The sequence below is a fragment of the Pristiophorus japonicus genome, chromosome 32, assembly GCF_044704955.1.
Source record: "Pristiophorus japonicus isolate sPriJap1 chromosome 32, sPriJap1.hap1, whole genome shotgun sequence".
Taxonomy (NCBI): domain Eukaryota; kingdom Metazoa; phylum Chordata; class Chondrichthyes; family Pristiophoridae; genus Pristiophorus; species Pristiophorus japonicus.
In genome coordinates, this window is record NC_092008.1 from 9,786,735 (window position 1) to 9,814,128 (window position 27,394).

Sequence of the window (27,394 nt, forward strand, 5' to 3'; positions counted from 1 at the left end):
AGGGGAGTGGGGTATATCAGTGTTACAGTGAGGGGCGTGGGGTATCTCAGTGCTACAGTGAGGGGCAATGGCTATATCAGTGTTAAAGTGAGGGGTGTGGTGTATATCAGAGTGTTGCAGTGAGGGATGTGGGGTATATCAGTGTTACAGTGAGCGGGTGGGTTATATCAGTATTGCAGTGAGGGGTGTGAGGTATATCAGTGTTACAGTGAGTGGTGTGGGGCATATCAGTGTTACAGTGAGGGGTGTGGCATATATCAGTGTTACAGTGAGGGGTGTAGGGTATATCAGTGTAACAGAGAGGGGTGTGGCATATATCAGTGTTACAGTGAGGGGTGTGGGGTATATCAGTGTTACAGTGAGACGTGTTGGGTATATCAGTGTTGCAGTGAGGGGTGTGGGGTATATCAGTGTTACAGTGAGGGGTGTGGTGTATATCACTGTAACAGAGAGGGGAGTGGGGTATATCAGTGTTACAGTGAGGGGTGTGGGGTATATCAGTGTTACAGTGAGACGTGTTGGGTATATCAGTGTTATATGGAGGGGTGTGGCGTATATCAGTGTTACAGTGAGGGGTGTGGGGTATATCAGTGTTACAGTGAGGGATATATCAGTGTTACGGCGAGATGTATATTTGTGTGTTACAGTGAGGGGTGTGGTGTATATCACTTCTCCATTGAGGCTTGTGGAGTATATCAGTGTTACAGTGAGGGGTGTGCGGTATAACAGTATTACAGTGAGGGGCGTGTGGTATATCAGTGTTACAGTGAGGTGTGTGGGATCTTTCAGTGTTGAGGTGTGTGGGGTATATCAGTGTTACAGTGAGGGCTGTGGGGTCTCTCAGATTTACAGTGATGGGTGTGGGGTATATCAGTGTTGCACTGAGGAGTGTGGGGTGTATCAACATTACAGTGAGGGGTGTCGGGTATATCAGTGTTACAGTGAGGGGTGTGCGGTATATCAATGTTACAGTGATGGTTGTGTGGTATATCGGTGTTACAGTGAGGGGTGTGGTGTATATCAGTGTAACAGAGAGGGGAGTGGGGTATATCAGTGTTACAGTGAGGGGTGTGGGGTATTACAGTGAGACGTGTTGGGTATATCAGTGTGGCAGTGAGGGGTGTGGGGTATATCAGTGTTACAGTGAGGGGTGTGGTGTATATCAGTGTAACAGAGAGGGGAGTGGGGTATATCAGTGTTACAGTGAGGGGTGTGGGGTATATCAGTGTTGCAGTGAGACATGTTGGGTATATCAGTGTTACAGTGAGGGGTGTGGCATATATCAGTGTTACAGTGAGGGGTGTACGGTATATCAGTGTTACAGAGAGGGGTGTGGCATATATCAGTGTTACAGTGAGGGGTGTGGGGTATATCAGTGTTACAGTGAGGGGTGTGGGGTATATCAGTGTAACAGAGAGGGGAGTGGGGTCTATCAGAGCGTTACAGTGAGGGTGTTGTGTATATCAGTGTTACAGTGAGGGGTGTGTGGTTTATCAGTGTTACAGAGAGGGGTGTGGGGTATATCAGTGTTCCAGTAAGGGGTATGGGGTAAATCACTATAACAGTGAGGGGTGTGGATTATATCAGTGTTACACTGAGGGGCGTGGGGTATCTCAGTGCTACAGTGAGGGGCAATGGCTATATCAGTGTTAAAGTGAGGGGTGTGGTGTATATCAGAGTGTTACAGTGAGGGATGTGGGGTATATCAGTGTTACAGTGAGGGGGTGGGTTATATCAGTATTGCAGTGAGGGGTGTGAGGTATATCAGTGTTACAGTGAGTGGTGTGGGGCATATCAGTGTTACAGTGAGGGGTGTGGCATATATCAGTGTTACAGTGAGGGGTGTAGGGTATATCAGTGTTACAGAGAGGGGTGTGGCATATATCAGTGTTACAGTGAGGGGTGTGGGGTATATCAGTGTTACAGTGAGACGTGTTGGGTATATCAGTGTTGCAGTGAGGGGTGTGGGGTATATCAGTGTTACAGTGAGGGGTGTGGTGTATATCAGTGTAACAGAGAGGGGAGTGGGGTATATCAGTGTTACAGTGAGGGGTGTGGGGTATATCAGTGTTACAGTGAGACGTGTTGGGTATATCAGTGTTATATGGAGGGGTGTGGCGTATATCAGTGTTACAGTGAGGGGTGTGGGGTATATCAGTGTTACAGTGAGGGATATATCTGTGTTACGGCGAGATGTATATCTGTGTGTTACAGTGAGGGGTGTGGTGTATATCACTTCTCCATTGAGGCTTGTGGAGTATATCAGTGTTACAGTGAGGGGTGTTCAGTATAACAATATTACAGTGAGGGGCGTGTGGTATATCAGTGTTACAGTGAGGTGTGTGGGATCTTTCAGTGTTGAGGTGTGTGGGGTATATCAGTGTTACAGTGAGGGCTGTGGGGTCTCTCAGATTTACAGTGATGGGTGTGGGGTATATCAGTGTTGCACTGAGGAGTGTGGGGTGTATCAACATTACAGTGAGGGGTGTCGGGTATATCAGTGCTACAGTGAGGGGTGTGCGGTATATCAATGTTACAGTGATGGGTGTGTGGTATATCGGTGTTACAGTGAGGGGTGTGGTGTATATCAGTGCAACAGAGAGGGGAGTGGGGTATATCAGTGTTACAGTGAGGGGTGTGGGGTATATCAGTGTTACAGTGAGACGTGTTGGGTATATCAGTGTTGCAGTGAGGGGTGTGGGGTATATCAGTGTTACAGTGAGGGGTGTGGTGTATATCAGTGTAACAGAGAGGGGAGTGGGGTATATCAGTGTTACAGTGAGGGGTGTGGGGTGTATCAGTGTTACAGTAAGACGTGTTGGGTATATCAGTGTTATATGGAGGGGTGTGGCGTATATCAGTGTTACAGTGAGGGGTGTGGGGTATATCAGTGTTACAGTGAGGGATATATCAGTGTTACGGTGAGATGTATATCTGTGTGTTACAGTGAGGGGTGTGGTGTATATCACTTCTCCATTGAGGCTTGTGGAGTATATCAGTGTTACAGTGAGGGGTGTGCGGTATAACAGTATTACAGTGAGGGGCGTGTGGTATATCAGTGTTACAGTGAGGTGTGTGGGATATTTCAGTGTTGAGGTGTGTGGGGTATATCAGTGTTACAGTGAGGGCTGTGGGGTCTCTCAGATTTACAGTGATGGGTGTGGGGTATATCAGTGTTGCACTGAGGAGTGTGGGGTGTATCAACATTACAGTGAGGGGTGTCGGGTATATCAGTGTTACAGTGAGGGGTGTGCGGCATATCAATGTTACAGTGATGGGTGTGTGGTATATCGGTGTTACAGTGAGGGGTGTGGTGTATATCAGTGTAACAGAGAGGGGAGTGGGGTATATCAGTGTTACACTGAGGGGCGTGGGGTATCTCAGTGCTACAGTGAGGGGCAATGGCTATATCAGTGTTAAAGTGAGGGGTGTGGTGTATATCAGAGTGTTACAGTGAGGGATGTGGGGTATATCAGTGTTACAGTGAGGGGGTGGGTTATATCTGTTGCAGTGAGGGGTGTGAGGTATATCAGTGTTACTGTGAGGGGTGTGGGGTATATCAGTGTTACAGTGAGGGGTGTGGCATATATCAGTGTTACAGTGAAGGGTGTAGGGTATATCAGTGTTACAGAGAGGGGTGTGACATATATCAGTGTTACAGTGAGGGGTGTGGGGTATATCAGTGTTACAGTGAGACGTGTTGGGTATATCAGTGTTGCAGTGAGGGGTGTGGGGTATATCAGTGTTACAGTGAGGGGTGTGGTGTATATCAGTGTAACAGAGAGGGGAGTGGGGTATATCAGTGTTACAGTGAGGGGTGTGGGGTATATCAGTGTTACAGTGAGACGTGTTGGGTATATCAGTGTTGCACTGAGGGGTGTGGGGTATATCAGTGTTACAGTGAGGGGTGTGGTGTATATCAGTGTAACAGAGAGGGGAGTGGGGTATATCAGTGTTACAGTGAGGGGTGTGGGGTATATCAGTGTTACAGTGAGACGTGTTGGGTATATCAGTGTTATATGGAGGGGTGTGGCGTATATCAGTGTTACAGTGAGGGGTGTGGGGTATATCAGTGTTACAGTGAGGGATATATCAGTGTTACGGCGAGATGTATATCTGTGTGTTACAGTGAGGGGTGTGGTGTATATCACTTCTCCATTGAGGCTTGTGGAGTATATCAGTGTTACAGTGAGGGGTGTGCGGTATAACAGTATTACAGTGAGGGGCGTGTGGTATATCAGTGTTACAGTGAGGTGTGTGGGATCTTTCAGTGTTGAGGTGTGTGGGGTATATCAGTGTTACAGTGAGGGCTGTGGGGTCTCTCAGATTTACAGTGATGGGTGTGGGGTATATCAGTGTTGCACTGAGGAGTGTGGGGTGTATCAACATTACAGTGAGGGGTGTCGGGTATATCAGTGTTACAGTGAGGGGTGTGCGGTATATCAATGTTACAGTGATGGGTGTGTGGTATATCGGTGTTACAGTGAGGGGTGTGGTGTATATCAGTGTAACAGAGAGGGGAGTGGGGTATATCAGTGTTACAGTGAGGGGTGTGGGGTATTACAGTGAGACGTGTTGGGTATATCAGTGTCGCAGTGAGGGGTGTGGGGTATATCTGTGTTACAGTGAGGGTTGTGGGGTATATCAGTGTTGCAGTGAGGGATGTGGAGTATATCAGTGTTACAGTGAGGGGTGTGGGGTATATCAGTGTTACAGTGAGGGGTGTGGGGTATATCAGTGTTACAGTGAGACGTGTTGGGTATATCAGTGTTACAGTGAGGAGTGTGGCATATATCAGTGTTACAGTGAGGGGTGTACGGTATATCAGTGTTACAGAGAGGGGTGTGGCATATATCAGTGTTACAGTGAGGGGTGTGGGGTATATCAGTCTTACAGTGAGGGGTGTGGGGTATATCAGTGTAACAGAGAGGGGAGTGGGGTCTATCAGAGCGTTACAGTGAGGGGTGTTGTGTATATCAGTGTTACAGTGAGGGGTGTGTGGTATATCAGTGTTACAGAGAGGGGTGTGGGGTATATCAGTGTTCCAGTAAGGGGTATGGGGTATATCACTATAACAGTGAGAGGTGTGGATTATATCAGTGTTACACTGAGGGGCGTGGGGTATCTCAGTGCTACAGTGAGGGGCAATGGCTATATCAGTGTTAAAGTGAGGGGTGTGGTGTATATCAGAGTGTTACAGTGAGGGATGTGGGGTATATCAGTGTTACAGTGAGGGGGTGGGTTATATCAGTGTTGCAGTGAGGGGTGTGAGGTATATCAGTGTTACAGAGAGGAATGTGGGGTATATCAGTGTTCCAGTGAGAGGCGTGTGGTATATAAGTGTTACAGTGAGGGGTGTGTGGTCTTTCAGTGTACAGGGAGGGGTGTGGGGTATATCAGTGTTACAGGGAGGGGTGTGGGGTATATCTGGGTTACAGTGAGGAGTCTGCGGCATATCAGTGTTACAGTGAGGGGTCTGCGGTATATCCGTGTTACAGTGAGATGTATATCTGTGTGTTACAGTGAGGTGTGTGTGGTATATCAGTGTTACAGAGAGGGGTGTGGGGTATATCAGGTTACAGTAAGGGGTATGGGGTATATCACTATAACAGTGATGGGCGTGGGGTATAGCAGTGTTACAGTGAGGGGTGTGGGTTATATCAGTGTTACAGTGAGGGCTGTGGGGTCTCTCAGATTTACAGTGATGGGTGTGGGGTATATCAGTGTTGCACTGAGGAGTGTGGGGTGTATCAACATTACAGTGAGGGGTGTCGGGTATATCAGTGTTACAGTGAGGGGTGTGCGGTATATCAATGTTACAGTGATGGGTGTGTGGTATATCGGTGTTATAGTGAGGGGTGTGGTGTATATCAGTGTAACAGAGAGGGGAGTGGGGTATATCAGTGTTACAGTGAGGGGTGTGGGGTATATCAGTGTTACAGTGAGACGTGTTGGGTATATCAGTGTTGCAGTGAGGGGTGTGGGGTATATCAGTGTTACAGTGAGGGGTGTGGTGTATATCAGTGTAACAGAGAGTGGAGTGGGGTATATCAGTGTTACAGTGAGGGGTGTGGGGTATATCAGTGTTTCAGTGAGACGTGTTGGGTATATCAGTGTTACAGTGAGGGGTGTGGCATATATCAGTGTTACAGTGAGGGGTGTAGGGTATATCAGTGTTACAGAGAGGGGTGTGGCATATATCAGTGTTACAGTGAGGGGTGTGGGGTATATCTGGGTTACAGTGAGACGTGTTGGGTATATCAGTGTTGCAGTGAGGGGTGTGGGGTATATCAGTGTTACAGTGAGGGGTGTGGTGTATATCAGTGTAACAGAGAGGGGAGTTGGGTATATCAGTGTTACAGTGAGGGGTGTGGGGTATATCAGTGTTACAGTGAGACGTGTTGGGTATATCAGTGTTATATGGAGGGGTGTGGCGTATATCAGTGTTACAGTGAGGGGTGTGGGGTATATCAGTGTTACAGTGAGGGATATATCAGTGTTACGGCGAGATGTATATCTGTGTGTTACAGTGAGGGGTGTGGTGTATATCACTTCTCCATTGAGGCTTGTGGAGTATATCAGTGTTACAGTGAGGGGTGTGCGGTATAACAGTATTACAGTGAGGGGCGTGTGGTATATCAGTGTTACAGTGAGGTGTGTGGGATCTTTCAGTGCTGAGGTGTGTGGGGTATATCAGTGTTACAGTGAGGGCTGTGGGGTCTCTCAGATTTACAGTGATGGGTGTGGGGTATATCAGTGTTGCACTGAGGAGTGTGGGGTGTATCAACATTACAGTGAGGGGTGTCGGGTATATCAGTGTTACAGTGAGGGGTGTGCGGTATATCAATGTTACAGTGATGGGTGTGTGGTATATCGGTGTTACAGTGAGGGGTGTGGTGTATATCAGTGTAACAGAGAGGGGAGTGGGGTATATCAGTGTTAAAGTGAGGGGTGTGGTGTATATCAGAGTGTTACAGTGAGGGGTGTGGGGTATATCAGTGTTACAGTGAGGGATATATCAGTGTTACGGTGAGATGTATATCTGTGTGTTACAGTGAGGGGTGTGGTGTATATCACTTCTCCATTGAGGCTTGTGGAGTATATCAGTGTTACAGTGAGGGGTGTGCGGTATAACAGTATTACAGTGAGGGGCGTGTGGTATATCAGTGTTACAGTGAGGTGTGTGGGATCTTTCAGTGTTGAGGTGTGTGGGGTATATCAATGTTACAGTGAGGGCTGTGGGGTCTCTCAGATTTACAGTGATGGGTGTGGGGTATATCAGTGTTGCACTGAGGAGTGTGGGGTGTATCAACATTACAGTGAGGGGTGTCGGGTATATCAGTGTTACAGTGAGGGGTGTGCGGTATATCAATGTTACAGTGATGGGTGTGTGGTATATCGGTGTTACAGTGAGGGGTGTGGTGTATATCAGTGTAACAGAGAGGGGAGTGGGGTATATCAGTGTTACAGTGAGGGGTGTGGGGTATATCAGTGTTACAGTGAGACGTGTTGGGTATATCAGTGTTGCAGTGAGGGGTGTGGGGTATATCAGTGTTACAGTGAGGGGTGTGGTGTATATCAGTGTAACAGAGAGGGGAGTGGGGTATATCAGTGTTACAGTGAGGGGCGTGGGGTATCTCAGTGCTACAGTGAGGGGCAATGGCTATATCAGTGTTAAAGTGAGGGGTGTGGTGTATATCAGAGTGTTGCAGTGAGGGATGTGGGGTATATCAGTGTTACAGTGAGCGGGTGGGTTATATCAGTATTGCAGTGAGGGGTGTGAGGTATATCAGTGTTACAGTGAGTGGTGTGGGGCATATCAGTGTTACAGTGAGGGGTGTGGCATATATCAGTGTTACAGTGAGGGGTGTAGGGTATATCAGTGTAACAGAGAGGGGTGTGGCATATATCAGTGTTACAGTGAGGGGTGTGGGGTATATCAGTGTTACAGTGAGACGTGTTGGGTATATCAGTGTTGCAGTGAGGGGTGTGGGGTATATCAGTGTTACAGTGAGGGGTGTGGTGTATATCACTGTAACAGAGAGGGGAGTGGGGTATATCAGTGTTACAGTGAGGGGTGTGGGGTATATCAGTGTTACAGTGAGACGTGTTGGGTATATCAGTGTTATATGGAGGGGTGTGGCGTATATCAGTGTTACAGTGAGGGGTGTGGGGTATATCAGTGTTACAGTGAGGGATATATCAGTGTTACGGCGAGATGTATATTTGTGTGTTACAGTGAGGGGTGTGGTGTATATCACTTCTCCATTGAGGCTTGTGGAGTATATCAGTGTTACAGTGAGGGGTGTGCGGTATAACAGTATTACAGTGAGGGGCGTGTGGTATATCAGTGTTACAGTGAGGTGTGTGGGATCTTTCAGTGTTGAGGTGTGTGGGGTATATCAGTGTTACAGTGAGGGCTGTGGGGTCTCTCAGATTTACAGTGATGGGTGTGGGGTATATCAGTGTTGCACTGAGGAGTGTGGGGTGTATCAACATTACAGTGAGGGGTGTCGGGTATATCAGTGTTACAGTGAGGGGTGTGCGGTATATCAATGTTACAGTGATGGTTGTGTGGTATATCGGTGTTACAGTGAGGGGTGTGGTGTATATCAGTGTAACAGAGAGGGGAGTGGGGTATATCAGTGTTACAGTGAGGGGTGTGGGGTATTACAGTGAGACGTGTTGGGTATATCAGTGTGGCAGTGAGGGGTGTGGGGTATATCAGTGTTACAGTGAGGGGTGTGGTGTATATCAGTGTAACAGAGAGGGGAGTGGGGTATATCAGTGTTACAGTGAGGGGTGTGGGGTATATCAGTGTTGCAGTGAGACATGTTGGGTATATCAGTGTTACAGTGAGGGGTGTGGCATATATCAGTGTTACAGTGAGGGGTGTACGGTATATCAGTGTTACAGAGAGGGGTGTGGCATATATCAGTGTTACAGTGAGGGGTGTGGGGTATATCAGTGTTACAGTGAGGGGTGTGGGGTATATCAGTGTAACAGAGAGGGGAGTGGGGTCTATCAGAGCGTTACAGTGAGGGTGTTGTGTATATCAGTGTTACAGTGAGGGGTGTGTGGTTTATCAGTGTTACAGAGAGGGGTGTGGGGTATATCAGTGTTCCAGTAAGGGGTATGGGGTAAATCACTATAACAGTGAGGGGTGTGGATTATATCAGTGTTACACTGAGGGGCGTGGGGTATCTCAGTGCTACAGTGAGGGGCAATGGCTATATCAGTGTTAAAGTGAGGGGTGTGGTGTATATCAGAGTGTTACAGTGAGGGATGTGGGGTATATCAGTGTTACAGTGAGGGGGTGGGTTATATCAGTATTGCAGTGAGGGGTGTGAGGTATATCAGTGTTACAGTGAGTGGTGTGGGGCATATCAGTGTTACAGTGAGGGGTGTGGCATATATCAGTGTTACAGTGAGGGGTGTAGGGTATATCAGTGTTACAGAGAGGGGTGTGGCATATATCAGTGTTACAGTGAGGGGTGTGGGGTATATCAGTGTTACAGTGAGACGTGTTGGGTATATCAGTGTTGCAGTGAGGGGTGTGGGGTATATCAGTGTTACAGTGAGGGGTGTGGTGTATATCAGTGTAACAGAGAGGGGAGTGGGGTATATCAGTGTTACAGTGAGGGGTGTGGGGTATATCAGTGTTACAGTGAGACGTGTTGGGTATATCAGTGTTATATGGAGGGGTGTGGCGTATATCAGTGTTACAGTGAGGGGTGTGGGGTATATCAGTGTTACAGTGAGGGATATATCTGTGTTACGGCGAGATGTATATCTGTGTGTTACAGTGAGGGGTGTGGTGTATATCACTTCTCCATTGAGGCTTGTGGAGTATATCAGTGTTACAGTGAGGGGTGTTCAGTATAACAATATTACAGTGAGGGGCGTGTGGTATATCAGTGTTACAGTGAGGTGTGTGGGATCTTTCAGTGTTGAGGTGTGTGGGGTATATCAGTGTTACAGTGAGGGCTGTGGGGTCTCTCAGATTTACAGTGATGGGTGTGGGGTATATCAGTGTTGCACTGAGGAGTGTGGGGTGTATCAACATTACAGTGAGGGGTGTCGGGTATATCAGTGCTACAGTGAGGGGTGTGCGGTATATCAATGTTACAGTGATGGGTGTGTGGTATATCGGTGTTACAGTGAGGGGTGTGGTGTATATCAGTGCAACAGAGAGGGGAGTGGGGTATATCAGTGTTACAGTGAGGGGTGTGGGGTATATCAGTGTTAGAGTGAGACGTGTTGGGTATATCAGTGTTGCAGTGAGGGGTGTGGGGTATATCAGTGTTACAGTGAGGGGTGTGGTGTATATCAGTGTAACAGAGAGGGGAGTGGGGTATATCAGTGTTACAGTGAGGGGTGTGGGGTGTATCAGTGTTACAGTAAGACGTGTTGGGTATATCAGTGTTATATGGAGGGGTGTGGCGTATATCAGTGTTACAGTGAGGGGTGTGGGGTATATCAGTGTTACAGTGAGGGATATATCAGTGTTACGGTGAGATGTATATCTGTGTGTTACAGTGAGGGGTGTGGTGTATATCACTTCTCCATTGAGGCTTGTGGAGTATATCAGTGTTACAGTGAGGGGTGTGCGGTATAACAGTATTACAGTGAGGGGCGTGTGGTATATCAGTGTTACAGTGAGGTGTGTGGGATATTTCAGTGTTGAGGTGTGTGGGGTATATCAGTGTTACAGTGAGGGCTGTGGGGTCTCTCAGATTTACAGTGATGGGTGTGGGGTATATCAGTGTTGCACTGAGGAGTGTGGGGTGTATCAACATTACAGTGAGGGGTGTCGGGTATATCAGTGTTACAGTGAGGGGTGTGCGGCATATCAATGTTACAGTGATGGGTGTGTGGTATATCGGTGTTACAGTGAGGGGTGTGGTGTATATCAGTGTAACAGAGAGGGGAGTGGGGTATATTAGTGTTACAGTGAGGGGTGTGGGATATTACAGTGAGACGTGTTGGGTATATCAGTGTTGCAGTGAGGGGTGTGGGGTATATCAGTGTTACAGTGAGGGGTGTGGTGTATATCAGTGTAACAGAGAGGGGAGTGGGGTATATCAGTGTTACAGTGAGGGGTGTGGGGTATATCAGTGTTACAGTGAGACGTGTTGGGTATATCAGTGTTACAGTGAGGGGTGTGGCATATATCAGTGTTACAGTGAGGGGTGTACGGTATATCAGTGTTACAGAGAGGGGTGTGGCATATATCAGTGTTACAGTGAGGGGTGTGGGGTATATCAGTGTTACAGTGAGGGGTGTGGGGTATATCAGTGTAACAGAGAGGGGAGTGGGGTCTATCAGAGCGTTACAGTGAGGGGTGTTGTGTATATCAGTGTTACAGTGAGGGGTGTGTGGTATATCAGTGTTACAGAGAGGGGTGTGGGGTATATCAGTGTTCCAGTAAGGGGTATGGGGTATATCACTATAACAGTGAGGGGTGTGGATTATATCAGTGTTACACTGAGGGGCGTGGGGTATCTCAGTGCTACAGTGAGGGGCAATGGCTATATCAGTGTTAAAGTGAGGGGTGTGGTGTATATCAGAGTGTTACAGTGAGGGATGTGGGGTATATCAGTGTTACAGTGAGGGGGTGGGTTATATCTGTTGCAGTGAGGGGTGTGAGGTATATCAGTGTTACAGTGAGTGGTGTGGGGCATATCAGTGTTACAGTGAGGGGTGTGGGGTATATCAGTGTTACAGTGAGGGGTGTGGTGTATATCAGTGTAACAGAGAGGGGAGTGGGGTATATCAGTGTTACAGTGAGGGGTGTGGGGTATATCAGTGTTGCAGTGAGACATGTTGGGTATATCAGTGTTACAGTGAGGGGTGTGGCATATATCAGTGTTACAGTGAGGGGTGTACGGTATATCAGTGTTACAGAGAGGGGTGTGGCATATATCAGTGTTACAGTGAGGGGTGTGGGGTATATCAGTGTTACAGTGAGGGGTGTGGGGTATATCAGTGTAACAGAGAGGGGAGTGGGGTCTATCAGAGCGTTACAGTGAGGGTGTTGTGTATATCAGTGTTACAGTGAGGGGTGTGTGGTTTATCAGTGTTACAGAGAGGGGTGTGGGGTATATCAGTGTTCCAGTAAGGGGTATGGGGTAAATCACTATAACAGTGAGGGGTGTGGATTATATCAGTGTTACACTGAGGGGCGTGGGGTATCTCAGTGCTACAGTGAGGGGCAATGGCTATATCAGTGTTAAAGTGAGGGGTGTGGTGTATATCAGAGTGTTACAGTGAGGGATGTGGGGTATATCAGTGTTACAGTGAGGGGGTGGGTTATATCAGTATTGCAGTGAGGGGTGTGAGGTATATCAGTGTTACAGTGAGTGGTGTGGGGCATATCAGTGTTACAGTGAGGGGTGTGGCATATATCAGTGTTACAGTGAGGGGTGTAGGGTATATCAGTGTTACAGAGAGGGGTGTGGCATATATCAGTGTTACAGTGAGGGGTGTGGGGTATATCAGTGTTACAGTGAGACGTGTTGGGTATATCAGTGTTGCAGTGAGGGGTGTGGGGTATATCAGTGTTACAGTGAGGGGTGTGGTGTATATCAGTGTAACAGAGAGGGGAGTGGGGTATATCAGTGTTACAGTGAGGGGTGTGGGGTATATCAGTGTTACAGTGAGACGTGTTGGGTATATCAGTGTTATATGGAGGGGTGTGGCGTATATCAGTGTTACAGTGAGGGGTGTGGGGTATATCAGTGTTACAGTGAGGGATATATCTGTGTTACGGCGAGATGTATATCTGTGTGTTACAGTGAGGGGTGTGGTGTATATCACTTCTCCATTGAGGCTTGTGGAGTATATCAGTGTTACAGTGAGGGGTGTTCAGTATAACAATATTACAGTGAGGGGCGTGTGGTATATCAGTGTTACAGTGAGGTGTGTGGGATCTTTCAGTGTTGAGGTGTGTGGGGTATATCAGTGTTACAGTGAGGGCTGTGGGGTCTCTCAGATTTACAGTGATGGGTGTGGGGTATATCAGTGTTGCACTGAGGAGTGTGGGGTGTATCAACATTACAGTGAGGGGTGTCGGGTATATCAGTGCTACAGTGAGGGGTGTGCGGTATATCAATGTTACAGTGATGGGTGTGTGGTATATCGGTGTTACAGTGAGGGGTGTGGTGTATATCAGTGCAACAGAGAGGGGAGTGGGGTATATCAGTGTTACAGTGAGGGGTGTGGGGTATATCAGTGTTAGAGTGAGACGTGTTGGGTATATCAGTGTTGCAGTGAGGGGTGTGGGGTATATCAGTGTTACAGTGAGGGGTGTGGTGTATATCAGTGTAACAGAGAGGGGAGTGGGGTATATCAGTGTTACAGTGAGGGGTGTGGGGTGTATCAGTGTTACAGTAAGACGTGTTGGGTATATCAGTGTTATATGGAGGGGTGTGGCGTATATCAGTGTTACAGTGAGGGGTGTGGGGTATATCAGTGTTACAGTGAGGGATATATCAGTGTTACGGTGAGATGTATATCTGTGTGTTACAGTGAGGGGTGTGGTGTATATCACTTCTCCATTGAGGCTTGTGGAGTATATCAGTGTTACAGTGAGGGGTGTGCGGTATAACAGTATTACAGTGAGGGGCGTGTGGTATATCAGTGTTACAGTGAGGTGTGTGGGATATTTCAGTGTTGAGGTGTGTGGGGTATATCAGTGTTACAGTGAGGGCTGTGGGGTCTCTCAGATTTACAGTGATGGGTGTGGGGTATATCAGTGTTGCACTGAGGAGTGTGGGGTGTATCAACATTACAGTGAGGGGTGTCGGGTATATCAGTGTTACAGTGAGGGGTGTGCGGCATATCAATGTTACAGTGATGGGTGTGTGGTATATCGGTGTTACAGTGAGGGGTGTGGTGTATATCAGTGTAACAGAGAGGGGAGTGGGGTATATTAGTGTTACAGTGAGGGGTGTGGGATATTACAGTGAGACGTGTTGGGTATATCAGTGTTGCAGTGAGGGGTGTGGGGTATATCAGTGTTACAGTGAGGGGTGTGGTGTATATCAGTGTAACAGAGAGGGGAGTGGGGTATATCAGTGTTACAGTGAGGGGTGTGGGGTATATCAGTGTTACAGTGAGACGTGTTGGGTATATCAGTGTTACAGTGAGGGGTGTGGCATATATCAGTGTTACAGTGAGGGGTGTACGGTATATCAGTGTTACAGAGAGGGGTGTGGCATATATCAGTGTTACAGTGAGGGGTGTGGGGTATATCAGTGTTACAGTGAGGGGTGTGGGGTATATCAGTGTAACAGAGAGGGGAGTGGGGTCTATCAGAGCGTTACAGTGAGGGGTGTTGTGTATATCAGTGTTACAGTGAGGGGTGTGTGGTATATCAGTGTTACAGAGAGGGGTGTGGGGTATATCAGTGTTCCAGTAAGGGGTATGGGGTATATCACTATAACAGTGAGGGGTGTGGATTATATCAGTGTTACACTGAGGGGCGTGGGGTATCTCAGTGCTACAGTGAGGGGCAATGGCTATATCAGTGTTAAAGTGAGGGGTGTGGTGTATATCAGAGTGTTACAGTGAGGGATGTGGGGTATATCAGTGTTACAGTGAGGGGGTGGGTTATATCTGTTGCAGTGAGGGGTGTGAGGTATATCAGTGTTACTGTGAGGGGTGTGGGGTATATCAGTGTTACAGTGAGGGGTGTGGCATATATCAGTGTTACAGTGAAGGGTGTAGGGTATATCAGTGTTACAGAGAGGGGTGTGACATATATCAGTGTTACAGTGAGGGGTGTGGGGTATATCAGTGTTACAGTGAGACGTGTTGGGTATATCAGTGTTGCAGTGAGGGGTGTGGGGTATATCAGTGTTACAGTGAGGGGTGTGGTGTATATCAGTGTAACAGAGAGGGGAGTGGGGTATATCAGTGTTACAGTGAGGGGTGTGGGGTATATCAGTGTTACAGTGAGACGTGTTGGGTATATCAGTGTTGCACTGAGGGGTGTGGGGTATATCAGTGTTACAGTGAGGGGTGTGGTGTATATCAGTGTAACAGAGAGGGGAGTGGGGTATATCAGTGTTACAGTGAGGGGTGTGGGGTATATCAGTGTTACAGTGAGACGTGTTGGGTATATCAGTGTTATATGGAGGGGTGTGGCGTATATCAGTGTTACAGTGAGGGGTGTGGGGTATATCAGTGTTACAGTGAGGGATATATCAGTGTTACGGCGAGATGTATATCTGTGTGTTACAGTGAGGGGTGTGGTGTATATCACTTCTCCATTGAGGCTTGTGGAGTATATCAGTGTTACAGTGAGGGGTGTGCGGTATAACAGTATTACAGTGAGGGGCGTGTGGTATATCAGTGTTACAGTGAGGTGTGTGGGATCTTTCAGTGTTGAGGTGTGTGGGGTATATCAGTGTTACAGTGAGGGCTGTGGGGTCTCTCAGATTTACAGTGATGGGTGTGGGGTATATCAGTGTTGCACTGAGGAGTGTGGGGTGTATCAACATTACAGTGAGGGGTGTCGGGTATATCAGTGTTACAGTGAGGGGTGTGCGGTATATCAATGTTACAGTGATGGGTGTGTGGTATATCGGTGTTACAGTGAGGGGTGTGGTGTATATCAGTGTAACAGAGAGGGGAGTGGGGTATATCAGTGTTACAGTGAGGGGTGTGGGGTATTACAGTGAGACGTGTTGGGTATATCAGTGTCGCAGTGAGGGGTGTGGATTATATCAGTGTTACACTGAGGGGCGTGGGGTATCTCAGTGCTACAGTGAGGGGCAATGGCTATATCAGTGTTAAAGTGAGGGGCGTGTGGTATATCAGTGTTACAGTGAGGTGTGTGGGATCTTTCAGTGTTGAGGTGTGTGGGGTATATCAGTGTTACAGTGAGGGCTGTGGGGTCTCTCAGATTTACAGTGATGGGTGTGGGGTATATCAGTGTTGCACTGAGGAGTGTGGGGTGTATCAACATTACAGTGAGGGGTGTCGGGTATATCAGTGTTACAGTGAGGGGTGTGCGGTATATCAATGTTACAGTGATGGGTGTGTGGTATATCGGTGTTACAGTGAGGGGTGTGGTGTATATCAGTGTTACAGTGAGGGGTGTGGGGTATTACAGTGAGACGTGTTGGGTATATCAGTGTCGCAGTGAGGGGTGTGGGGTATATCTGTGTTACAGTGAGGGTTGTGGGGTATATCAGTGTTGCAGTGAGGGATGTGGAGTATATCAGTGTTACAGTGAGGGGTGTGGGGTATATCAGTGTTACAGTGAGGGGTGTGGGGTATATCAGTGTTACAGTGAGGGGTGTGGGGTATATCAGTGTTACAGTGAGACGTGTTGGGTATATCAGTGTTACAGTGAGGAGTGTGGCATATATCAGTGTTACAGTGAGGGGTGTACGGTATATCAGTGTTACAGAGAGGGGTGTGGCATATATCAGTGTTACAGTGAGGGGTGTGGGGTATATCAGTCTTACAGTGAGGGGTGTGGGGTATATCAGTGTAACAGAGAGGGGAGTGGGGTCTATCAGAGCGTTACAGTGAGGGGTGTTGTGTATATCAGTGTTACAGTGAGGGGTGTGTGGTATATCAGTGTTACAGAGAGGGGTGTGGGGTATATCAGTGTTCCAGTAAGGGGTATGGGGTATATCACTATAACAGTGAGAGGTGTGGATTATATCAGTGTTACACTGAGGGGCGTGGGGTATCTCAGTGCTACAGTGAGGGGCAATGGCTATATCAGTGTTAAAGTGAGGGGCGTGTGGTATATCAGTGTTACAGTGAGGTGTGTGGGATCTTTCAGTGTTGAGGTGTGTGGGGTATATCAGTGTTACAGTGAGGGCTGTGGGGTCTCTCAGATTTACAGTGATGGGTGTGGGGTATATCAGTGTTGCACTGAGGAGTGTGGGGTGTATCAACATTACAGTGAGGGGTGTCGGGTATATCAGTGTTACAGTGAGGGGTGTGCGGTATATCAATGTTACAGTGATGGGTGTGTGGTATATCGGTGTTACAGTGAGGGGTGTGGTGTATATCAGTGTAACAGAGAGGGGAGTGGGGTATATCAGTGTTACAGTGAGGGGTGTGGGGTATTACAGTGAGACGTGTTGGGTATATCAGTGTCGCAGTGAGGGGTGTGGGGTATATCTGTGTTACAGTGAGGGTTGTGGGGTATATCAGTGTTGCAGTGAGGGATGTGGAGTATATCAGTGTTACAGTGAGGGGTGTGGGGTATATCAGTGTTACAGTGAGGGGTGTGGGGTATATCAGTGTTACAGTGAGACGTGTTGGGTATATCAGTGTTACAGTGAGGAGTGTGGCATATATCAGTGTTACAGTGAGGGGTGTACGGTATATCAGTGTTACAGAGAGGGGTGTGGCATATATCAGTGTTACAGTGAGGGGTGTGGTGTATATCAGTCTTACAGTGAGGGGTGTGGGGTATATCAGTGTAACAGAGAGGGGAGTGGGGTCTATCAGAGCGTTACAGTGAGGGGTGTTGTGTATATCAGTGTTACAGTGAGGGGTGTGTGGTATATCAGTGTTACAGAGAGGGGTGTGGGGTATATCAGTGTTCCAGTAAGGGGTATGGGGTATATCACTATAACAGTGAGAGGTGTGGATTATATCAGTGTTACACTGAGGGGCGTGGGGTATCTCAGTGCTACAGTGAGGGGCAATGGCTATATCAGTGTTAAAGTGAGGGGTGTGGTGTATATCAGAGTGTTACAGTGAGGGATGTGGGGTATATCAGTGTTACAGTGAGGGGGTGGGTTATATCAGTGTTGCAGTGAGGGGTGTGAGGTATATCAGTGTTACAGAGAGGAGTGTGGGGTATATCAGTGTTCCAGTGAGAGGCGTGTGGTATATAAGTGTTACAGTGAGGGGTGTGTGGTCTTTCAGTGTACAGGGAGGGGTGTGGGGTATATCAGTGTTACAGGGAGGGGTGTGGGGTATATCTGGGTTACAGTGAGGAGTCTGCGGCATATCAGTGTTACAGTGAGGGGTCTGCGGTATATCCGTGTTACAGTGAGATGTATATCTGTGTGTTACAGTGAGGTGTGTGTGGTATATCAGTGTTACAGAGAGGGGTGTGGGGTATATCAGGTTACAGTAAGGGGTATGGGGTATATCACTATAACAGTGATGGGCGTGGGGTATAGCAGTGATACAGTGAGGGGTGTGGGTTATATCAGTGTTACAGTGAGGGGCGTGGGGTATATCAGTGTTATAGGGAGGAGTGTGTCGTATATCAGTGTTACAGTGAGGGGTGTGGGGTATATCAGTGTTACAGTGAGACGTGTTGGGTATATCAGTGTTGCAGTGAGGGGTGTGGGGTATATCAGTGTTACAGTGAGGGGTGTGGTGTATATCAGTGTAACAGAGAGGGGAGTGGGGTATATCAGTGTTACAGTGAGGGGTGTGGGGTATATCAGTGTTACAGTGAGACGTGTTGGGTATATCAGTGTTGCAGTGAGGGGTGTGGGGTATATCAGTGTTACAGTGAGGGGTGTGGTGTATATCAGTGTAACAGAGAGGGGAGTGGGGTATATCAGTGTTACAGTGAGGGGTATGGAGTATATCAGTGTTACAGTGAGACGTGTTGGGTATATCAGTGTTATATAGAGGGGTGTGCCGTATATCAGTGTTACAGTGAGGGGTGTGGGGTATATCAGTGTTACAGTGAGGGATATATCAGTGTTACGGTGAGATGTATATCTGTGTGTTACAGTGAGGGGTGTGGTGTATATCACTTCTCCATTGAGGCTTGTGGAGTATATCAGTGTTACAGTGAGGGGTGTGCGGTATAACAGTATTACAGTGAGGGGCGTGTGGTATATCAGTGTTACAGTGAGGTGTGTGGGATCTTTCAGTGTTGAGGTGTGTGGGGTATATCAGTGTTACAGTGAGGGCTGTGGGGTCTCTCAGATTTACAGTGATGGGTGTGGGGTATATCAGTGTTGCACTGAGGAGTGTGGGGTGTATCAACATTACAGTGAGGGGTGTCGGGTATATCAGTGTTACAGTGAGGGGTGTGCGGTATATCAATGTTACAGTGATGGGTGTGTGGTATATCGGTGTTATAGTGAGGGGTGTGGTGTATATCAGTGTAACAGAGAGGGGAGTGGGGTATATCAGTGTTACAGTGAGGGGTGTGGGGTATATCAGTGTTACAGTGAGACGTGTTGGGTATATCAGTGTTGCAGTGAGGGGTGTGGGGTATATCAGTGTTACAGTGAGGGGTGTGGTGTATATCAGTGTAACAGAGAGTGGAGTGGGGTATATCAGTGTTACAGTGAGGGGTGTGGGGTATATCAGTGTTTCAGTGAGACGTGTTGGGTATATCAGTGTTACAGTGAGGGGTGTGGCATATATCAGTGTTACAGTGAGGGGTGTAGGGTATATCAGTGTTACAGAGAGGGGTGTGGCATATATCAGTGTTACAGTGAGGGGTGTGGGGTATATCTGGGTTACAGTGAGACGTGTTGGGTATATCAGTGTTGCAGTGAGGGGTGTGGGGTATATCAGTGTTACAGTGAGGGGTGTGGTGTATATCAGTGTAACAGAGAGGGGAGTTGGGTATATCAGTGTTACAGTGAGGGGTGTGGGGTATATCAGTGTTACAGTGAGACGTGTTGGGTATATCAGTGTTATATGGAGGGGTGTGGCGTATATCAGTGTTACAGTGAGGGGTGTGGGGTATATCAGTGTTACAGTGAGGGATATATCAGTGTTACGGCGAGATGTATATCTGTGTGTTACAGTGAGGGGTGTGGTGTATATCACTTCTCCATTGAGGCTTGTGGAGTATATCAGTGTTACAGTGAGGGGTGTGCGGTATAACAGTATTACAGTGAGGGGCGTGTGGTATATCAGTGTTACAGTGAGGTGTGTGGGATCTTTCAGTGCTGAGGTGTGTGGGGTATATCAGTGTTACAGTGAGGGCTGTGGGGTCTCTCAGATTTACAGTGATGGGTGTGGGGTATATCAGTGTTGCACTGAGGAGTGTGGGGTGTATCAACATTACAGTGAGGGGTGTCGGGTATATCAGTGTTACAGTGAGGGGTGTGCGGTATATCAATGTTACAGTGATGGGTGTGTGGTATATCGGTGTTACAGTGAGGGGTGTGGTGTATATCAGTGTAACAGAGAGGGGAGTGGGGTATATCAGTGTTACAGTGAGGGGTGTGGGGTATATCAGTGTTACAGTGAGACGTGTTGGGTATATCAGTGTTGCAGTGAGGGGTGTGGGGTATATCAGTGTTACAGTGAGGGGTGTGGTGTATATCAGTGTAACAGAGAGGGGAGTGGGGTATATCAGTGTTACAGTGAGGGGCGTGGGGTATCTCAGTGCTACAGTGAGGGGCAATGGCTATATCAGTGTTAAAGTGAGGGGTGTGGTGTATATCAGAGTGTTATAGTGAGGGATGTGGGGTATATCAGTGTTACAGTGAGGGGGTGGGTTATATCAGTATTGCAGTGAGGGGTGTGAGGTATATCAGTGTTACAGTGAGTGGTGTGGGGCATATCAGTGTTACAGTGAGGGGTGTGGCATATATCAGTGTTACAGTGAGGGGTGTAGGGTATATCAGTGTTACAGAGAGGGGTGTGGCATATATCAGTGTTACAGTGAGGGGTGTGGGGTATATCAGTGTTACAGTGAGACGTGTTGGGTATATCAGTGTTGCAGTGAGGGGTGTGGGGTATATCAGTGTTACAGTGAGGGGTGTGGTGTATATCAGTGTAACAGAGAGGGGAGTGGGGTATATCAGTGTTACAGTGAGGGGTGTGGTGTATATCAGTGTTACAGTGAGACGTGTTGGGTATATCAGTGTTATATGGAGGGGTGTGGCGTATATCAGTGTTACAGTGAGGGGTGTGGGGTATATCAGTGTTACAGTGAGGGATATATCAGTGTTACGGCGAGATGTATATTTGTGTGTTACAGTGAGGGGTGTGGTGTATATCACTTCTCCATTGAGGCTTGTGGAGTATATCAGTGTTACAGTGAGGGGTGTGCGGTATAACAGTATTACAGTGAGGGGCGTGTGGTATATCAGTGTTACAGTGAGGTGTGTGGGATCTTTCAGTGTTGAGGTGTGTGGGGTATATCAGTGTTACAGTGAGGGCTGTGGGGTCTCTCAGATTCACAGTGATGGGTGTGGGGTATATCAGTGTTGCACTGAGGAGTGTGGGGTGTATCAACATTACAGTGAGGGGTGTCGGGTATATCAGTGTTACAGTGAGGGGTGTGCGGTATATCAATGTTACAGTGATGGTTGTGTGGTATATCGGTGTTACAGTGAGGGGTGTGGTGTATATCAGTGTAACAGAGAGGGGAGTGGGGTATATCAGTGTTACAGTGAGGGGTGTGGGGTATTACAGTGAGACGTGTTGGGTATATCAGTGTGGCAGTGAGGGGTGTGGGGTATATCAGTGTTACAGTGAGGGGTGTGGTGTATATCAGTGTAACAGAGAGGGGAGTGGGGTATATCAGTGTTACAGTGAGGGGTGTGGGGTATATCAGTGTTGCAGTGAGACGTGTTGGGTATATCAGTGTTACAGTGAGGGGTGTGGCATATATCAGTGTTACAGTGAGGGGTGTACGGTATATCAGTGTTACAGAGAGGGGTGTGGCATATATCAGTGTTACAGTGAGGGGTGTGGGGTATATCAGTGTTACAGTGAGGGGTGTGGGGTATATCAGTGTAACAGAGAGGGGAGTGGGGTCTATCAGAGCGTTACAGTGAGGGTGTTGTGTATATCAGTGTTACAGTGAGGGGTGTGTGGTTTATCAGTGTTACAGAGAGGGGTGTGGGGTATATCAGTGTTCCAGTAAGGGGTATGGGGTATATCACTATAACAGTGAGGGGTGTGGATTATATCAGTGTTACACTGAGGGGCGTGGGGTATCTCAGTGCTACAGTGAGGGGCAATGGCTATATCAGTGTTAAAGTGAGGGGTGTGGTGTATATCAGAGTGTTACAGTGAGGGATGTGGGGTATATCAGTGTTACAGTGAGGGGGTGGGTTATATCAGTGTTGCAGTGAGGGGTGTGAGGTATATCAGTGTTACAGTGAGGGGTGATGGGTATGTCAGTGTTACAGTGAGGGGAGTGGGGTATATCAGTGTTATAGTGAGGGCTGTGGGGTATATCAGTGTTACAGTGAGGGGTGTGAGGTATATCAGTGTTACAGTGAGGGGTGATGGGTTTGTCAGTGTTACAGTGAGGGGTGTGGGGTATATCAGTGTTACAGTGAGGGCTGTGGGGTATATCAGTGTTACAGTGAGGGGTGTGCGGTATAACAGTGTTACAGTGAGGGGTGTGGGGTATATCAGTGTTACAGTGAGGGGTGATGGGTATGTCAGTGTTACAGTGAGGGGAGTGGGGTATATCAGTGTTACAGTGAGGGCTGTGGGGTATATCAGATTTACAGTGAGGGGTGTGGGGTATATCAGTGTTACAGTGAGGGGTGTGGGGTATATCAGTGCTACAGTGAGAGGTCTGCAGTATATCAGTGTTACAGTGAGATGTATATCTGTGTGTTACAGTGAGGGCTGTGGGGTATATCAGATTTAAAGTGAGTGGTGTGAGGTATATCAGTGTTACAGTTAAGGGTGTGATGTATATCAGTGTTACAGTGAGGGGTGTGGGTTATATAAGTGTTACAGTGAGGGTTGTGGGGTATATCAGTGTTACAGTGAGGGGTGTGGGGTATATCAGTGTTACAGTAAGGGGTGTGGGGTCTTTCAGTGTTACATTAAGGTGTGTGGGGTATATCAAGTGTTACAATGAGGGGTGTGGGGTATATCAGTGTTACAGGGAGGGGTGTGGGGTATATAAGTGTTACAGGGAAGGTGTGGGGTATATCAGTGTTACAGTGAGGGGTGTGCTTTATATCAGTGTTACAGTGAGGGGTGTGAGGTATAGCAGTGTTACAGTGAGGGGTGATGGGTATGTCAGTGTTACAGTGAGGGGAGTGGGGTATATCAGTGTTACAGTGAGGGCTGTGGGGTATATCAGATTTACAGTGAGGGGTGTGGGGTATATCAGTGTTACAGTGAGGGGTGTGGGGTATATCAGTGCTACAGTGAGAGGTCTGCAGTATATCAGTGTTACAGTGAGATGTATATCTGTGTGTTACAGTGAGGGCTGTGGGGTATATCAGATTTAAAGTGAGGGGTGTGAGGTATATCAGTGTTACAGTTAAGGGTGTGATGTATATCAGTGTTACAGTGAGGGGTGTGGGTTATATAAGTGTTACAGTGAGGGTTGTGGGGTATATCAGTGTTACAGTGAGGGGTGTGGGGTATATCAGTGTTACAGTAAGGGGTGTGGGGTCTTTCAGTGTTACATTAAGGTGTGTGGGGTATATCAAGTGTTACAATGAGGGGTGTGGGGTATATCAGTGTTACAGGGAGGGGTGTGGGGTATATAAGTGTTACAGGGAAGGTGTGGGGTATATCAGTGTTACAGTGAGGGGTGTGCTTTATATCAGTGTTACAGTGAGGAGTGTGAGGTATATCAGTGTTACAGTGAGATGTATATCTGTGTGTTACAGTGAGGTTTGTGTGGTATATCAGTGTTACAGAGAGGGGTGTGAGGTATATCAGTGTTACAGTGAGGGGTGTGAGGTATATCAGTGTTACAGAGAGGGGTGTGAGGTATATCAGTGTTACAGTGAGGGGTGTGGGGTATATCAGTGTTACAGTGAGGGGTGTGAGGTATATCAGTGTTACAGTGAGGGGTGTGAGGTATATCAGTGTTACAGTGAGGGGTGATGGGTTTGTCCGTGTTACAGTGAGGGGTGTGGGGTATATCAGTGTTACAGTGAGGGCTGTGGGGTATATCAGATTTACAGTGAGGGGTGTGGGGTATATCAGTGTTACAGTGAGGGGTGTGGGGTATATCAGTGCTACAGTGAGAGGTCTGCGGTATATCAGTGTTACAGTGAGATGTATATCTGTGTGTTACAGTGACGGCTGTGGGGTATTTCAGATTTAAAGTGAGGGGTGTGAGGTATATCAGTGTTACTGTTAAGGGTGTGATGTATATCAGTGTTACAGTGAGGGGTGTGGGTTATATAAGTGTTACAGTGAGGGTTGTGGTGTATATCAGTGTTACAGTGAGGGGTGTGGGGTATATCAGTGTTACAGTAAGGGGTGTGGGGTATATCAGTGTTACAGTTAAGGGTGTGATGTATATCAGAGTGTTTGAGACTGTCACTTGTAGCTAGCTGCCTTTTCAAACCCCCTCTTCTCTCTTGGTCAACCATGGCTCAGTGGGTAACGCTCTCGCCTTTGAGTCAGAAGGGCGAGTGCAAAAATTTAGGCTGTCACTCCAATGCAGTACTGAGGGAGCGCTGTACTGTCGGAGGGGCAGTACTGAGGGAGTGCCGCACTGTTGGAGGGGGTGTACTGAGGGAGCGCCGCACTGTTGGAGGGGGTGTACTGAGGGAGCGCCGCACTGTCGGAGGGGCGGTACTGAGGGAGCGCCGCACTGTTGGAGGAGGTGTACTGAGGGAGCGCCGCACTGTCGGAGGGGCGGTACTGAGGGAGTGCCGCATTGTTGGAGGGGGTGTACTGAGGGAGCGCCGCACTGTCGGAGTGGCGGTACTGAGGGAGTGTCGCACTATTGGCGGGGCAGTACTGAGAGAGTGAGAGAGGGGCGTTACTGAGGTAGTGCCACACTGTCAGAGGGGCGGTACTGAGGGAGCGCCGCACTATCGGAGGGGAAGTCCTGAGGGAGTGTGACACTATCGGAGGGGCGGTACTGAGGGAGTGCCGCACTGTCGGAGGGGCGGTACTGAGGGAGCCCCGCACTGTCGGAGGGGCAGTACTGAGGGAGTGTCGCACTGTCGGAGGGGCAGTACTGAGGGAGTGTCGCACTGTCGGAGGGGCGGTACTGAGGGAGTGTCGCACTGTCGGAGGGGCAGTCCTGAGGGAGTGTCACACTGTCGGAGGGGCAGTACTGAGGGAGTGTCGCACTGTCGGAGGGGCAGTCCTGAGGGAGCGCCGCACTGTCGGAGGGGCAGTCCTGAGGGAGTGTCGCACTGTCGGAGGGGCAGTACTGAGGGAGCGCCGCACTGTCGGAGGGGCAGTCCTGAGGGAGCGCCGCACTGTCGGAGGGGCAGTACTGAGGGAGTGTCGCACTGTCGGAGGGGCGGTACTGAGGGAGTGTCGCACTGTCGGAGGGGCAGTACTGAGGGAGCGCCGCACTGTCGGAGGGGCAGTCCTGAGGGAGTGTCGCACTGTCGGAGGGGCGGTACTGAGGGAGTGCCGCACTGTCGGAGGGGTAGTACTGAGGGAGCCCCGCACTGTCGGAGGGGCAGTACTGAGGGAGCGCCGCACTGTCGGAGGGGCGGTACTGAGGGAGTGCCGCACTGTCGGAGGTGCCGTCTTTCGGATGAGCCGTTAAACTGAGGCCCAATATACTCTTTCAGGTGGACGTAAAAGATCCCAGGGCACTATCTTGGAAGAAGAGCAGGGAGCGGCCGATAGCCCCGGTGTTCTGGGGCCAATATTGGTCCCTCAATCATCACTAAAAAAATATACAATCTGGGTCATTGTCACGTTGCTGTGTGTGGGAGCTTGCTGTGCGCAAATTGGCGTTTCCCACATTGCAACAGTGAGCGCACTCCAAATAAACAGTCCTTGATTGGGCGTGGAAGGCTTGGGGGCGTGGTGAAAAGCACTGTGGCAATGGCATTTCTTTCTTTCCTCTCTCCCCAGCGTGCGAGCAGATTGAGGCCTGCGACTCCGTGGTGGAGGAGCATTTCCGCAGGAGCCTGGGCAAGGACTACAGGGCCCCCGAGCCGGCCGCCACATCCGTCTCTACCACCGGCTCCGTGGACGACCATTTCGCCAAGGCCCTGGGTGCCAAGTGGCTGCAGATCCGGACGTCCGGCGGGCCTGGGGCTGAAATGCCGGACCTCCGGGCAGAGGGGGCTCCTTCCCCCGACGTGACCGCTTCGTAGGCCACAGGGCGGGGGTCTGTCGGACACTCCCTCCCCTCCCCCCCTCCCCCCCCCCCCCGTCCCCATTCGCACGCCCTCCGTGCAGACAGAGCTCAAACTGACTGACTCTGTCCACTAAAGGAGGGCGCCACGAGGTATTGGAGGCTCGCGTCTTTCACCCCATCTGTTAACGTATTCGCTCCGTGGGTTCTTTGCTTAGGAATTCGTAGCAGCACGTTGCTTTTGAGAACCGGTTGGTTTATTCGCAAAAGGTTTAACGATCACACTACACATTACTAGTTCATCCACACCGGGCTCACAACCACCTGGCCGGGGTTTTCTTGAGTCTTGTGAACATCACGTGACGGGCTAAGCCCCTCCCAACTCAGCAGCCCGACCAACCGGCGAGAATACGCACAGGTACATACGTCACACCCCACTCCTCTCTGGAGAACAGGTGTGTTTGGGCGTTCCATGAACCACGGACGATATCAACACTCGGATCGAGTCAATATCAGGACCAATATGGCAGAGATGTGAATCTCTCTCCCCTTGTCCACACTGGGTCCAGCACATTAATTCTCTTCAATGAAGTTTCTCCTCCTTGAAACAGAGGTGTGAAAAAGCTGGACTGAAAACTCATCATTGCAATCGATCTCCCACCCCCTTCCTTCTTTTAAAGACTGGACATTCCCTCGCTTGTTCACACTCCCTCCACCACCGGCGCACCAGTGTACCGTCTACAAGATGCACCGCGGCAACTCGCCAAGGCTTCTTCGGCAGCACCTCCCAAACCCGCGACCTCTACCCGCCTCGAAGGTCAAGGGCAGCAGGTCCATGGGAACACCACCCCCTCCACGTTCCCCTCCCAGTCACACACACCGTCCCTCGACTTGGGAATATATCGGCCGTTCCTCCATCGTCGCTGGGTCCCAATCCTGGAACTCCCTCCCGAACAGCACTGTGGGAGCACCTTCACCACACGGACTGCAGCGGTTCAAGAAGGAGGCTCACCGCCACCTTCTCGAGGGGCGACTGGGAGGCGGGCGATAAACGGCCAGACCCAGAACTAATTTTTACAAACCTGAATTGACAGACCCTTCACCCTTAACGAGGCACCCCGGTGAAACAGCTCCCTTGACAATCTTCCGCAAATGTTGTAGAAAGGGAATTTGAACCTGGTCTTCCGGGAGGTTCCTTACTGGGTTGTCCTGAGATTTGGAGCTCTTGAAGTCTCGTGTGGAACTGTTAATAAAGGACCGAAGGAGCCTGCAACCCATTCCTGCACATCACTGGCTATTGTCCACAGGAGATCATCATCCTCATCGGCAGTCCCTCGGAATCGAGGAAGACTTGTTTCCACTCTAAAAATGAGTCCTTAGGTGGCTGAACAGTCCAATACGGGAACCACAGTCCCTGTCACAGGTGGGACAGAC

The 27,394-nt window shown here is 49.0% G+C and overlaps 1 protein-coding gene across 1 annotated transcript in view; it reads left to right on the plus strand.

Moving 5' to 3' along the window:
- LOC139240568 (transcription cofactor vestigial-like protein 4) overlaps positions 1 to 25,979 on the plus strand; it is a 73,540-nt gene extending 47,561 nt beyond the window's left edge. Inside the window, exon 6 of the mRNA XM_070869113.1 lies at positions 25,735 to 25,979. Coding sequence (XP_070725214.1) covers positions 25,735 to 25,979 — 245 coding nt within the window. The remainder of the gene's footprint in view (positions 1 to 25,734) is intronic.
- The last annotated feature ends 1,415 nt before the right edge of the window (positions 25,980 to 27,394 follow it).